The sequence below is a fragment of the Canis lupus genome, chromosome 28, assembly GCF_048164855.1.
Source record: "Canis lupus baileyi chromosome 28, mCanLup2.hap1, whole genome shotgun sequence".
NCBI lineage: Eukaryota > Metazoa > Chordata > Mammalia > Carnivora > Canidae > Canis > Canis lupus.
In genome coordinates this window covers 22,726,717-22,741,383 of record NC_132865.1, presented here as the reverse complement: position 1 = coordinate 22,741,383, position 14,667 = coordinate 22,726,717, and the positions used below count along the sequence as shown (strand labels likewise).

Genomic DNA, 14,667 nt, shown 5'->3' with positions numbered 1-14,667 from the left:
GCTTTTTTTTTTCACACAAATCCACGGTCTCGGGACACCTGCATGGCTCAGCAGTTTGAGTGTCTGCCTTTGGCTCAGGGCGTGATCCCAGAGCACCGGGATCAAGTCCCACATTGGGCTTCCTCCATGGAGCCTGCTTCTCCCTCTATGTTTTCTCCCTCTCTCTCTGTCTTTAATAAATCTTTAAAACAAAACAACAACAAAACAAATCCACGGTCTCTTCCTATAGCTTGTGCTGGCTCCACATGATCTACTTATGTGTCAGCCTCATTTTTCTATGTTGATTATTTTCATTCTATTGACACACAAGTTCTTCAGCAGTGTTTGTCCCTAAGCCTGGTACACTCAATGTTTTATGTTTCTGTGGGACGTTTAGATGTCCCTCTAACATGGCCTAGGTTTCTTTCATGGCTTTATCATAAAAATTTAAGTAGCTGGATGATAGTACCAGTCTCTTCCAGTGCTATCCACCAGGGCTTTCTGCAATGACAAAAGTGGTCTATGTCTGTACTATACAATTTGGTGGTCACTTGCCACACGGAGCTATTGAGCACTTGAAATGTGGATAGTACACCCAAGTTACAGAATTTGCCATTTTATTTCATTTTTATTAAATTAAATAGCTACATATGGTTAATGGCTAATTAAGCATTTAACAGCACAGATGTTTATCATCGAAATAAGACATGATGTGTTTAGGTATAATTTCTAAAGCATGGTCAAACCATAGTTTCTATTCCAGTGACCCCCTAATCACATATCTGTCTCTTCATTTTTATCATTTCAATATTCTGTATGTATAATTTACATTAGATTCCACTTTAGCACTCTTGCTCTAGGAAGTTAGATTCTATGCTCTTAAATACTATGTAACCATGTCTGCAATCATCAGGTCTCCTTGTAAATTAGGGGTGTACTTCTTCTTCTTCTTCTTCTTTTTTTTTTTTTAAGTTTATTTAAGTAATCTCTACATCCAATACGGGGCTTGAACTTCCTGTCCCTGAGCTCAAGAGTCTCATGCTCTACCAACTGAGCCATCCAGTACCCCTAGGGGTATATTTCATTACATATGTCGTAAATGCCAATTTGGCAATAGGAGGTCATATTTGACCATCTTAAGCAAACTGGAGCATATTCAGTGGTAAAAATGGGGATTGGGCTGATAATGGACTAACTAAGAACTCCTTATAAGCCAGGCTTTATGCTTCAAGTTCTTATCCATGAACATCCAAACAGGGCTCAATGCAGATCCCTTGGAAGGAGGTTCCATTTACCTTTGTACAATATACACAGTGGTATGGTCTGTCTCCAGAGTGGACTCTTGTATGTTTGTTTAGGCTGGAAGACTGAGAGAAACATTTCCCACAGGTAGAACACTAAGGTGTAAAAGAAACATACAGTTAAAATCGCGTCTTCATTTTGCCATTATGTTTATAAGAGGTGTAATATTGTTTTTATCCAGCATATGTCTTTAGTCGGAGGCTACAGACTCAAGCTGAGGGGTCTAATTAAGGTAGTAGAAAAACAACCCAGGGCTACCCTGACAAATCTGCAATCCTGGGTTCTGGTCAGATGTTTGAGTTAATACTGCAAAAGAAGAGATCAAATATAAAGTCTAAATACATGACTTGGAAAACAGGATTAGGGGACTCTGAGAATGAAGAGCAAAAGAAATGAAAGGTTAAGCACAGGGAGGTAGATTGAACATCTGGCCAAAAGGAGTTCCAGGAAGAGCAAAGATCTAGAAGACAGATGAACGAGAAAATTCCTTTCAGTTTAGAACTTGTGTCTTCAAATGTAAAGAGTACATTATATTTCACTGATTACAAAGCAGAAAACAAAGAGAAAGACCTCCCAACTTGACATGTTCTGTTAAAATTTCAGAATTCCAAAGATAAAGTGCAGTTTCCACAAAGAAGAAAACTGGTTATTTATAAAACAGACCAGAAACAAATTGCCACCAAATGATAAGAGAAAATAGAAAGATGTCTTGAAGGTTTTTAAAAATGATTTCTAGGGGGATCCCTGGATGGCTCAGTGGTTTAGTGCCTGCCTTTGGCCCAGGGCGTGGTCCTGGAGTCCCAAGATCGAGTCCCACGTCGGGCTCACTGCATGGAGCCTGCTTCTCTCTGCCTATGTATTTGCCTCTCTCTCTCTCTGTCTCTCATGAATAAATAAATAAAATCTTAAAAATAAATGAATAAAATTAAACAACAACAACAATTATTTGGGGATGCCTGGGTGGCTCAGTGCTTGAGCATCTGCCTTAGGGTCAGGGCGTGACCCTGGGGTCCTGGGATGGAGTCTGGATCAGGCTCCCCGCAGGGAGCTTGCTTCTCTCTCAGCCTCTCTCTGTGTGTCTCTCATGAATAATAAAACCTTTAGATAAAAAATTATTTGAAGATATGACCCAGTATTACAAAAAGGAAATCAAGAAAGAGGAAGAGCAGGATAGAAAAATCAGTGGAACTAATTCATAAACGTGATGGTAACCATCCAAATACGATAATTCACAGGCCTATAAAGCAACTGCTTCAAATTCGAATAAGCTCCCTGAAGAACGCTTTCAAAGAAGATGTAAATATTACACAGGTTTACACAATTAAGAAACTACAAACACACATACACACACACAAAATAAGAAACTACATTTTCCTCTTGTAATTAGAAATCCTAGCAAAAACAAAAAGCTTGGAAGGAAGTAAAAAACAGAAAATAAAGAAAGCTAAAGTCTGGCATAATTTTGAGCAATGGATAGAATATTAAAAAAAAATGCTTTTTGGAAAAACCGGCTTCTCTCCATTGGTCAGGAATTTCAGGAGGGTGGAGAGGGCTAACATTCTAAATTCGTGTATAAATTTTTGGGTCTCATTGTTATGAACTAGAGATTTCCTCTGACATTTTTGTGTTCTTTATTAATTATGCTTGACAAATCATCTGAAAAAGAGGTACATTTAGGTTTTAAATGTTAGAAACAGGGGTGATAATACGAAGTTTTCCACTGTTGGTTTGCACCCAGCATCTTCTGACATTTTTTTTTTGGTCAAGCATTTTTTCTTTCTTGCAGAAATGGAATGTTTTTTGTTTTTGTTTTTAAAATCATTTATCTTATGTTTTGCATGTCTGCTTCACTGGAGATTTTTTTTGTTTTTCAAATTAAGTTAATGTTTTGTTTTGAGCTTCTGCAGAAACTAAGTATATTTAATTGCCTTAGAAGTTAAGTACTCAAACTTAAAAAGTATATAAAATAAAACTAACAGCATAAAAAATGTTTAGCAGTAAAAAAGTAAGAAAGAAGTGCCATGAGAAACTTCAGTTGAGATGCTCAGAATACAGCTAGACAGATGAGCTTAGGACAGAATTGGCTAGAGATCAAAACCCAATGTGAAATGCTATTTATAGTCATAATACAAGACCACGCAGGGAGAGTTTGCAAAGAGAAGATCATTAAAGAAGAATTCTTGGGAATACTGAGGACACAGGATTCATCCTCTTGTATTGCCAGTTTAAAATTATTATTCCTCAGCTCTACTGTAAAATCGAGTTCTTATTTCACTTATTACTAGCTTCCACACTTTCCTTGTCATCCCTGTCACCTACAGATGGCCCGGTCAACAGTCCCCAGTTTCAAAGATGGCAGCACCTGAGTACAGCTTCTCCGAAGCCCAACCCAAGACCACCACTCAGAGTTTAGGCAGAGGACCTAGCCAACATTTTAGTAGAAATATCTTGAGTGAGCCCTAATAACCTTTTCCTGTATTCTTTTTAGTTAAAAACAAACAAAAATAAGTCCTGTAGTTTCCACTTTCTTAACAAATAGCCTCTGGTCCAGCCACAGCAAACTTGACAAATATCCCAAGTGGTGTATATCCCATTGGCCATTAAGATCCATCATCACTTGCTGTGCTAACTAAAAATGAAAATGCTACTGACTAAAATTATAGTATACCATCACTTGTTAAACACATTCAGTTTCAGAAAATATGTTTCAGAAACATAAAGATGTCAAAAAACTCCAAAACCTAGAATTGATCAAATATGACTTGTGAAATATTACAAAAGCATGTAGCAATAGAAATATTAAAAAAAAAAAAAGAAATATTTTCCAAGGACATATATTGACAGATTGCAGGACAAATACAAAGTGCCAATAAAATATAGTTTAAACATTTCAAACCATGTTACTAAGTAAGATGCAAATTAAAGCAAGATATCATTTTCATCTATCAAAATGGCAACATAAAAGGACAGCAGTACTGCAAGAGGCTCAGTGCTGCCTACCACACTGCAAACACCACCAGATGGACCATAAATTGACACCTTCTCTGGAAAGCAGGTTAGTGCTTCAATTCGAGCCTTCAAATTGTACACACCCTTTGACCCGGTTTTTCTCCTAGGAATCTATCCCATAGAAATCATCAGACACGGATAACAGAGATAATGATTTCTATATAATATTGTTCAAGGCAGACATACTGGGGAGAAAATTCACAAAGCAGGAGATTGGTTCAATGAATGATGGCACATCCATCTCATACACTGATGCAGCCATTACCATGTTTATAAAATTAGTCATGATGTAGTGTCAAGTCAGAAAAGTAGCCTCACAGTAGCCCAAAGTGTACTAAACACATACACACACATATTCACATACACATATAGAAAAAAGTTACACCTTAAATGTTTCAACTTGGGTCATGGCATATCAGGTGACTTTTGTTTTGCTTTCTGCAAATTCTATTTACCAAGCATACATTTTTCCCCCCAAATTGGAAATAAAAAAATTTAAACATTTACCAAGTGAAAAGTATGAAAATTGATTTTGGCTTTGTTCTTCATCATACCCCCAGAACGAGTTAGCAGTCTGATGTGTTAACTTTCCACTTTTCCATTCATGTGTGAGCGTCATGTATAGCATATGCAATAAACCATTTCCAATGGCATCATGATATACATATTCTGCAGCTTGTTTTGGGTTAATAAGCAAAACATAATTTATACAACCAGTTCTGTGTTGATGAACATGCGAACATGCAATATCTAACTTCCTACTATCAAAATATACTGGAGCATACCTTTTTCCTTTTGCCTAGTCAACAGGTAAAAGATAGAATTTCATTGTCTTAATACTTCAAATGTTCTTAGAATTCTAGTTGTATGTGCTTTTCTGTGGGAACTGGGATTTAGAGGGATTCAGGTTGGCGTGGATATCTTTGTAGATATGCATCACCAAGGGGTTACTGAAAACTAATTGTGTTAAATGTCTTTTGATGAGCAAAAAGGAGTTCTTAGATTATTGTAAAAATACTCAAATTTTACAGGAGCAAATAATATAGGGATTGGGATTCTTCTGAAGCTTAGCAGTGAACAGGAAGGGGTGGATAAGGGCAATTTTACGAAGATTACTCTTAGTTTTATCCCGTTGTCCTTTCAGGCTCCGCTCAAGGCCACCTTGAGAACTTTCACAACCTATGTGTCCAGGTAGAAGCAGACACCCTTCCATCGTGCACTTCTCTGCCTTGTCCATCTGTCCTAGCACTGCCCCTAAGGGACTACCTCTTAAGGTAGTTCACATCCAACCACTGTCCACAGCACAGTCCTCTCTTCCACAGACCCTGTCTTATCAGGTACTGTGTCCCAGCAACTCATACCTAGGAGATCCTCAAGGTGGATTCAGGCGTTTGAGGTAGGAGCATGAAAGCAATGTGAGTTACGGGCCATCCGTCATTCACCAGCCCTACTTCCTACCTTGTGAGGCCGGTGCTTCTCATGAACATGAAGGACATGGATCCGGAGCCGGTCTCGCTTCTCAAAGGATCGTTTGCAGAGAGAGCAGGGAAATTTCCTGTCACCCTTGTCCACACAAGGGGTATACTTGAGATGCTTATCTCTGTAATATTTGTAGGTAAATACTTTTCCACATCTTTCACATCTGTAGCCTTCTGCAGACTCTGTCAAACACAGGGGAAATAAGTGCCAGTGGCTTTGTCAGCTATCTTACTGCATTCTTACTTCTTCCAAGAGGAAGTTTAAAAAACTTCCATTACAGAATACTTTAAACATATAGGAAAGTCAAAACAATGGAGTCAAACCCTCACGTCCTCAACACCAAGCTTTCATAATGACCAACTCATAGCCAATTTTGTTTTCATTTATATCACTTGCCTCCATGACTATTTCCATAGTAATCATCATTTGGTTCATAAAATACCTCAAACTATAATTTTTAAAAGACAATACTTTTTAAAAAGTAGTAACCATATTGCCACTGACATACTTAAACAATTATTTATTCCTTAAAGAAATACATTGGTATACACATACGTTTAATTATTTTCCAATTAGTTCAATTTAGGATTCAAAGTCTTCTTGTTGTCTATGGTTTGCTATGTCTGCTCAAGTTCTTTTTTTTTTTTTTCTGCTCAAGTTCTTAATTCGTAGGCTCTCCTTTCCTTTTGTTCCCTGAAATGTATTTGTAGAAGCATTGCCTCCAGCCCTACTTAAGAGCAGTTCAACTCTATAGTTCATTTTAAGAAAGATTTTATTTATTTATTAGAGAGAGAGAGAGGGAGCACAAGCAGGGAAGGGGGGGCAGGGGGAGAGAAAGAAGCAGACTCTCCTGCTGAGCAGGGAGCTGGACTCAGGCTTAGTCTCAGGACTCTGGGATCATGACCTGAGCCAAAGGCACACACTTGAAGACTAAGCCACTCAGGCGCCCCCTAACCCTAACAGCTCTTTAACGCACTCTTGACTGGCAGGTCTTAAGCGGTTAGGTTAATATACCAAACATACCTACAGTGTCCCTTTTCAGATCAGCGTAAGCTCTAAGTTCAAAACAGTTCACCTCCATCAATGATGAACACCAAATAATGATGGATACCAATGGCTTACTTTCTAGCCTTCACAAGGGCTGTTCCATTTGCCCCCATTTATGAAGTCCTAGGCACCTGTTTAGCTTACAGTTTGCTTCTGTGAACTTTTGGAAAAGATTCCAGAGCTAGAACCATCATGTATAGAGTAAGGATGACATTATCTTGCCTTCCCTTGTATTCATAGGGTTATCATGATGATTAATTTAATCTTATCACTTATTGAGTTCTTACCACTATGAGTGATACTATCGCTGAGTGATAGACAAGACCCAGAAAGGTAAATCTGTTTTTATCAAAGGAAGAGGTGGGGGAGAGAGGTTAGAGAGGGTTCATCGGACTCTAGCAAGGGAGGTCCCCAGGTCCAGGGGTGTCTATTGTTGGAGGAGAGGAGAGGACAGGGGCCACCTACAAAAGCATCCCTGCTGAGGACACTCTGGATTCCAGAGGATCAAGTGGCTTTGACTGTGAATGCATCACTGAGACCTCATTGTCTGGCCCTAGGGAGGGAGAGAAGTCCCAGGAGTAAGTAAGTATATGCAAGAGTCTGTAGATGGAAATCTTTTTAGCATCAGGACTGCAGGGAAGCTATCCATCAGGGGCTTTGTTAGTTGACAACTACATCCCAGGCACGTTTTACAGGTAGCTAAGGAAATAAACCATTCACTAAGTAAATAACCAGGAAGGCAACCACCAACCCCAGGACCAGCCACTGCCTGGGATGTCTATCACTTTCATTGAGGTGCTAATACTCTTCCGAATCCCCTTGCTGGGATGGTTTTTGCTCAGAGCTAGAATTTTCATTGGTCAGAAATACCTGGCTTTTCTGCTCTTGGGGTGAGAGGAGAGGGTCTACAAGGCAGGATCAGTGATCCAAATTTACAAAGCACTAAAGCACACCAAAATTCAGAGTAATGGTTCAATAGTAAGTTTGCATAAGAACAACGGCTTAGGCATAGGCAAAAAATGACATACCATCCCCTTAGCTGCCTACCTTTTCTGCTCGGGTCTTTGGAAATTTAACTTTATAACCTAATAATTTTATCCTGTTCCCTTTCCTTCTTTCTCCTCTCCACCGCCCCAACCACATTAACTACTCTTTTTTTAGCCAAGGGCTTTCCCAACATGGACAATGATGCCTCCTGCCCCACCACATACAGTTTGGTAACGATTAAGGGTGGTCTTCACATTCCACACCTCCATCCCCCAAAACACACATTCTGCAGGCTTGCATACTCAAATAACCCGCCTACATAGGGTTCAGACTCTTCCCTTCCACTCAACACCTTGAAGAGGGAAGTTTCCACCAATCCTCGCCTAAAGCCTTTGAGGAAAACAGTTCTTTTCAGAGGACAGAGGAATTTTTATTTTTCTTTCCTTGTTAATCCTATCCCAAACCACTCATAATAGAAAAAAAAATGAATTCATCCATAATTCTTTCCAACAAATTAAACTGCTCACCGATTTCCTTCCACACATTGTCCCAAATACAATATTCAATCCCATTTACTATCATAAACCCTCAGCCCTGTTCCTTATTACCAGATAGGGATTTCTCATTTCTGCATCCATATTATTCCATATATTAATATATCATCATTTACCCAAGAATTAGTCTTCTATTGAGCGTTCAGGTTGTTTGTGATTTTTCACTAATATGGATGGTCCTACAGTAAAACTCCTCATGGACAAAGCTTTCCTTTCTGGACTATTTTCAGAAGACAAATTTCCAGAAGAGTATTACTGAGAAATCAAAAGTTATGATCATTGTAATAGCTTAATACATAGCATTAAGTGCTTTTTCAAAACAATGATTATATTGTGAATTATCAAGCATGTGTTTTTCTCAAATCTACTTTTCACTTTTATTTCAAAAACATTCAGTACATTTTGGAAGTGACCAAAAGACTTGGTTTGGTGATCATTATGACACAACTGTGAGGTCCACACACTTCAGAGAGTCCACAATCTCACCACCATTCCCAGCATGACCCCCACACCATCCACGAACAGGGGTAGCAGAAAGATAGTTTATCAAGACAATTTTGACAGGCCCTCATTTGACCCTTTTTTTTTTTAAGATTTTTTTTTAAAGATTTTATTTATTTATTCATGAGAGACACGCAGAGAGAGAGAGAGGCAGAGACATAGGCAGAGAGAGAAGCAGGTTCCATGCAGGGAGCCCAATGTGGGACTCAATCCCCGGACTCCAGGATCCCGCCCTGGGCCAAAGGCAGGTGCCAAACCGCTGAGCCACCCAGGGATCCCCCCCCCCTTTTTTTTAATTTATTTTTTATTTATTTTTTATTTTTTTTATTTTTTATTTTTTTATTTATTTTTTTTTTTAGGATCCCCCCCTTTTTAAAGTTTTTTTAAGCAGGTTCCATGCAGGCAAGCCTGATGTGGGACTCAATCCTGGGTCTACAGGATCACACCCTGAGCCAAGCCAAAGGCAGATGCTCAACCACTGAGCCACTCAAGCATCCCTTATTATTTGGACTCTTGAAACAAGAGGCTGTTCATTATTCACTTCCTAAGCCCTGTGAGCATGTCCTCCTTCCTTTGGTTTCACTATTCCCCAATCCTGCTTTTCTCTCCCAGTCTAACACACCTCACCCTTAAGCTGCTTTTTCCAAGTTGGTCCTAACATCTTCTGCTTTCATTCAATGCACACACATTGTAATAATTTGCATTTATCTCATACCACCTACTGGATGGCGGGGGTGGGGGGGGGGCGTTCCCCAAGTTTTTGTGTAAGTAAAAATCACTCCGAGAGCTTTTAAAAATGCAAATTCCAGAGGCTCACTCCCAGAAGTGGGTTGGTGGTCCTCTAGCTTCTTGCTGCTCACATGTGGTCCAGGGGTCAACAGCCATCAGCCTCCCCTGGAAGCCTGATAGAAATGCAGAATCTGGGCAGCCCTGGTGGCCCAGCGGTTTAGTGCTGCCTTTAGCCTAGGGCCTGATCCTGGGGACCTGGGATCGAGTCCCAGGTCAGGCTCCCTGCATGGGGCCTGCTTCTCCCTCTGACTGTGTCTCTGCCTCTCTGTCTCTCATGAATGAATAAATAAAATCTTAAAAAAAAAAAAAAAAAAAAAAAGCAGAATCTCAGGTCCCAACCCTGAATGACAATCTGCATCTTTCCAAGATCGCCAGATATTCACATCCACATTAAAATTTCAGAGCCCTGGGTGGCTCAGTGGTTTGGCGCCTGCCTTTGGCCCAGGGCGCGATCCTGGAGACCCGGGATCGAATCCCACGTCGGGCTCCCGGTGCATGGAGCCTGCTTCTCCCTTTGCCTGAGTCTCTGCCTCTCTCTCTCTCTCTGTGTGACTATCATAAATAAATAAAAATTTAAAAAATAAATAAATAAAATAAAAATTCAGAGTGAGGGACACCTGAGTGGCTCAGAGGTTGAGCATCTGCCTTTGGCTCAGGTCATGATCCCGGGGTTCTGAGATCGAGTCCCGCATTGGGTTCCCCACAGGGAGCCTGCTTCTCCCCCTGCCTATGTCTCTGCCTCTGTGTCTCTCATGAATACATAAATAAAATCTTTAAATAAATAAATAAAATTTGAGAGTGAGAGTCTAGCTCAATGCTTCTCAAAGGTGACTAAGATCCACAGTAAGAAAGACATTTTATACTTGATACTTAGCATGTACACACATCTCCTTTTGAAATAAAAACTTCCCCAAACAATGCTTCCTCTTACTTTGAGATTCACATCGACATTTTCTATTCTATTTTATTCTTTTTTTTTTCTCCTTTAAAGATGATCAAAAAAAAATAATTAAGATGATCTAAACCACTACATTTCCCACATGAAGATACTGCAACCTCCATCGGAAAAGCACTGCTTGCTCTAGGGCTTTGATGGAGTCATCAGCTGGGTTAGTCTGAGCAGAGATGAATCAGAATCTGGCTCACCTAGGCAAGAGGTTGCATCTATTTATGTTGCCCTTATTTTTTTCTCTAGAAAGAGGCGAATCAGAAAAAGAAAAGGTATCCTTGTGAACAAAAGTACCTTCAGCAGCTTTGGAAAGATAAGGGCACTTTCTTTCAGCTGGGTAGTGTCCCCCTAGTTAGAGATACCCTCAGCTTAATCTCCCCCACATTAGCCTCTGTGGGGGGACGAGCCCCACAGGTCAGGGAGAGACTGCTGAAGGGTTGTTCTAGTTCCGAAAAGAGCCAAGTCCTTCCACTAGAAAAGACTCCCCGGGGAAAGGCAAAGGTGTTACACTCACCCTCAGAGGATCTAGGAGCCTGCTTCCCCTGTTCTGTGACTTGAAGGCTCACAGGAATGTCCAGAAACTTTTCATAGCAGTCTCCATACCACACAAGGAGCTCTTGGTTCTGGCAGATCTCCTTGCAGCTCTCATAAAATATCTGCCCTTGACACTGCACTGCAACTAGGTTCTGCTCCTTGGGGAAACGGGCACAGTTGACATAGGACATCCAGTTCCCTGCATTTCCTTTTCCATCTATAAAGTGGCTCAAATGACCATCTTCAAAGATCTAAATAAAATAGAACAGAAAGTTTAAAATGCACTTTTTTTGCCTCACTTATAAAATTACTTATTAAAAATTTATAGTCCAAATCTCATGCTTGAGTCCACTGAATATATTTATTATTACTTATTAACATTATGAAGCCCAAATGGATTTATTAGCTTCAGAATATCTCCATAGGTGCTGTGACATTTTAAGATTCTTACTTGTATCGCTTCGTTTTCAAATTTCTATAGTGAATATGTTAATTCCATTAGCCAAGAAAAAGGGGAACAAGAGCAAGGTTGCATTTAATTCACAACTTAAAGACAACCAATTAGATTTGTGCTTTATCCCCACCTAGTTGTCATGCATATTAGTGGAGCCATACTTTAATTCTTTCTGGGCTGTTGGCAATTCCACTGACTCGAATAATGTTTTGTTATTATAAGCAACTCTGTGATTAACATCTTCCACATAGTCTGAATTTCAGATTACTTTCCTAAACTATAGTCCTAGAAGTAGAAATTCTGGGCCAAGGGGAGGGATCCGATCGATATATTCTGACAAACTGGAGTCTTACCAGCATGCATCCCAACAGAATCAAGAGTATCGGTTTTTAAAAATCCATTGCGAATGTCACAGGCAAATGATACCACAAATTTTAAAATTTGTTTTTATTCTCTTTGGCATATTCTCAGCACCACTGTATAACCTTTAAAGCATTTGGTTTTGTCTATAAATATAGACAAATATTAATTATTTAAATACATATTCCATGGTTACTCTTCACAGATTTAAGGCAGCACAAAATGCAAAGAATTCATGTCGAAGAGCTATCTTCATGCAGTGAACTTCTGCCTTTCCCTCCTCTTTATATTGCAAAAACGGGCAGCACAGACAGCAGAGTGTCCCCTCCTCCAGGCTAGTGATCTCCTAGAGGGCCAGAGGCCAACATTGTGCCCCACCAGTGTCATTTCCCACTTTGTCGACCCACCAGAAACATATTCATTTACCTCCCACATCAGAGAATTGTCTCCATAGGTCTTGACTTCACTGGCGTTGACCACTTTACCTTGAAAGGGCCCAAACCTGACTCCTTTGGCAATGAGGCTACTGCAGAATACACCAAAATGCCGCAATTCTCCGAACGTCGTCTGCTTGAGGCAGAGACCTGGGGGAAACCCAAGGCAGGAGAGCCAATGAGGAAAGTCACTGTATTGGTTCAGGGACAAAAATGCAGGCAAGGAGCCCTGCCTACCTTCTGGTAGCTGAAGGGAGTCTTTATCCAGAGTTCGACAAAGAGAATCGGATCCTAGAAAAGAGGGTTAAAACTTTATTTTTCATAAGGTGTTTCCCTCCCTACATCTTAGAGGTAACCATTATGCTGAATTTGAGGTTTACCCTTTTATATTTTTCCTGCTCCTTTTTATTTTTTCCCTCCGCTCCTTTTATATATTATACATAAAATTTCTCATTTGAGACTCTGAACAACCCTTGGAAGGTTATGTGATTAAACCCATTTTGCAAACTTAAAGAACTTGAGAATCAGAGATCCTGCCGACTTTGACTAAGGTCAAGATAGCTGTCTAGGCTGGGACTCCAAGTATGAACTGCATGAGGCTATCAAGGAGATATCTTGTACTTTCTGGTAGAATCTGATCCCAGCTGACAAGTCCACGGGGTGAACCAGGTCTCTCTTGACCCTCAGCTCCCAGTAAAACCCACCTTAGGAATCATGCATTTAAGCAAGTAGAGCCTCAGAAGTGAGCTTGGCCTACCCCCTTCATACTCTGATGGGAAGTACATGCACTTCCCCCCTGGACTTGTACGGTCTCAGATCCACCTTGACACCCACCTCCCCCACTCCCTGGGGCTCCCACCTCTGTTCCCATGCCACCTGACTCACGCCAGTTGTGACCGCCTTTACCAGAGCTGTCTGTGGGGACCAGGAAGCCGGAAATTGCATGGTGCAGAGGGGCTGAGTGCTCCACGCTGGGGATAACCCCGAACAAAACGAAGTGCAGGTCCTCCTGGGTGAAGTGGTAACGGGGAATCGACTTTCCATACGGGTTGGGGAGTTTGGAGCCCTCCTCAGATCGCCTGCCTGGGGAGGAAGGTAGTAACTGGGCGGTCTTCATCACCTCGGGTAACAGGGAAGCATTCACAGCCGTCGGTTTAATTAAAATCTCAGGTCCACAACACTGGCCACTGTCGCTTTGGCCACCAACGTGGTCCAAGTCTCCACTGGTGGCGCCTCTGTACTCGTGGCTGCTGTTGAAGTGTGGCACCTCTCTGGGGAGGTGGGGAATCGCGTACCACGGTGGCAGCTTGCTGTACCAGGGCAGATCGTAGAGTGGCTCCCTCTGCAGGGCCAGGCTGGAGCTCAGCAAGGGAGGCGCGGGCCGGAAGGTGAAGGGGGGCACGGTGTGGGGCTCGGACACCGCAGCCTCCCGGGGCGGGAAAGCCTGGAGATTTTCCTCCGCAGCGGGTAGCAAGTTCCCATAGTGGCCGTAGGGCAGGAAGGGCATGTTGTAGGCGTCCAGGTGTTGGGGGCTGCGCTGGAGCCTCTCGGGCGCGTAGCACATCTTGTCCTGCGGGCCGGCCTCCCCTGGCGGCGGCAGAGCCATCCCGGGCCACAGCGCGCGGCGCACCTGCGGGGAAGCAGGCCGCATCTCAGGGGAGCCGGGGCTGGGGGCCGCCGCGGGCCTGCTGCTGCCTGCCCAAACCCCACCGTCCGAGCGAGCCCCGGCCCGAGGGGACTCGCGCGAGCCTCCGATTCGATCCCGCAAGCCGTCCCTCACAAGCCCAACAGAAACCGCCGGGCAAACACGCACGCAAAGCCGCACACCAAAGTCCTCCGCGACCTGGCTCGACCCCGCAGTGCCCGGTGCGGGTCGCTTTCGCCTTCCCTCTCCGAACACAGCCCGACCCAGCACCGCTGCCTTCCAAACCCCACTCCCTGCATCCGGCCCCAGACCCGGCTCCCGCAAACCCGTCTCCAGGTCCCTCTTCCGCCCTCTTCTCGGTCCAACAAAACTCCCCCACAGGGTGGGTCGCAGCCCCCGGGCCCTCCCGCCCCCGCCCCCTCCGCCTCCCCCTCCCCCGGGGCCGGGCGCCCAGGTCTGACTGAGCCTCGCGGCGGGCGGCAGCCCCTGGGTCCCCACGCAGCGAAGGCGCCCCCCGCCCCCCCCCGCCCCGCGCCGCCCCGCGCCGCCCCGGCCAGTTGGCGCAGGAGGAGCGGCGGCGGCCGAGCCCGGGGGCAGGTCGGGAAGGCCGCCCCTCCGCGAGCCCCGGGTCTGACCCCGCGGCC

At 43.0% G+C, this 14,667-nt stretch overlaps 1 protein-coding gene across 6 annotated transcripts in view; it reads right to left on the bottom strand.

Annotated features, from left to right (window-relative positions):
• PRDM14 (PR/SET domain 14) overlaps positions 1–14,667 on the bottom strand; it is a 185,188-nt gene that overhangs the window by 169,807 nt on the left and 714 nt on the right. For 4 of the 6 annotated variants that reach the window (XR_012020065.1, XR_012020066.1, XR_012020067.1 and 1 more), the window contains exons 2-6: positions 13,264–14,008; positions 12,616–12,669; positions 12,371–12,528; positions 11,111–11,381; positions 5,749–5,951 (exon numbers count right to left, since the gene is read on the bottom strand). Coding sequence is in view for 3 of the 6 variants with exons in the window: in XM_072804321.1 (XP_072660422.1) it covers positions 5,749–5,951; positions 11,111–11,381; positions 12,371–12,528; positions 12,616–12,669; positions 13,264–13,984 (1,407 nt within the window). In the remaining 3 variants the exon portion in view is untranslated. Of the gene's footprint in view, positions 1–1,274; positions 1,377–5,748; positions 5,952–11,110; positions 11,382–12,370; positions 12,529–12,615; positions 12,670–13,263; positions 14,009–14,667 lie in introns of all 6 variants that reach the window. The other 2 variants (XM_072804319.1, XM_072804320.1) reach the window with 2 other exon arrangements.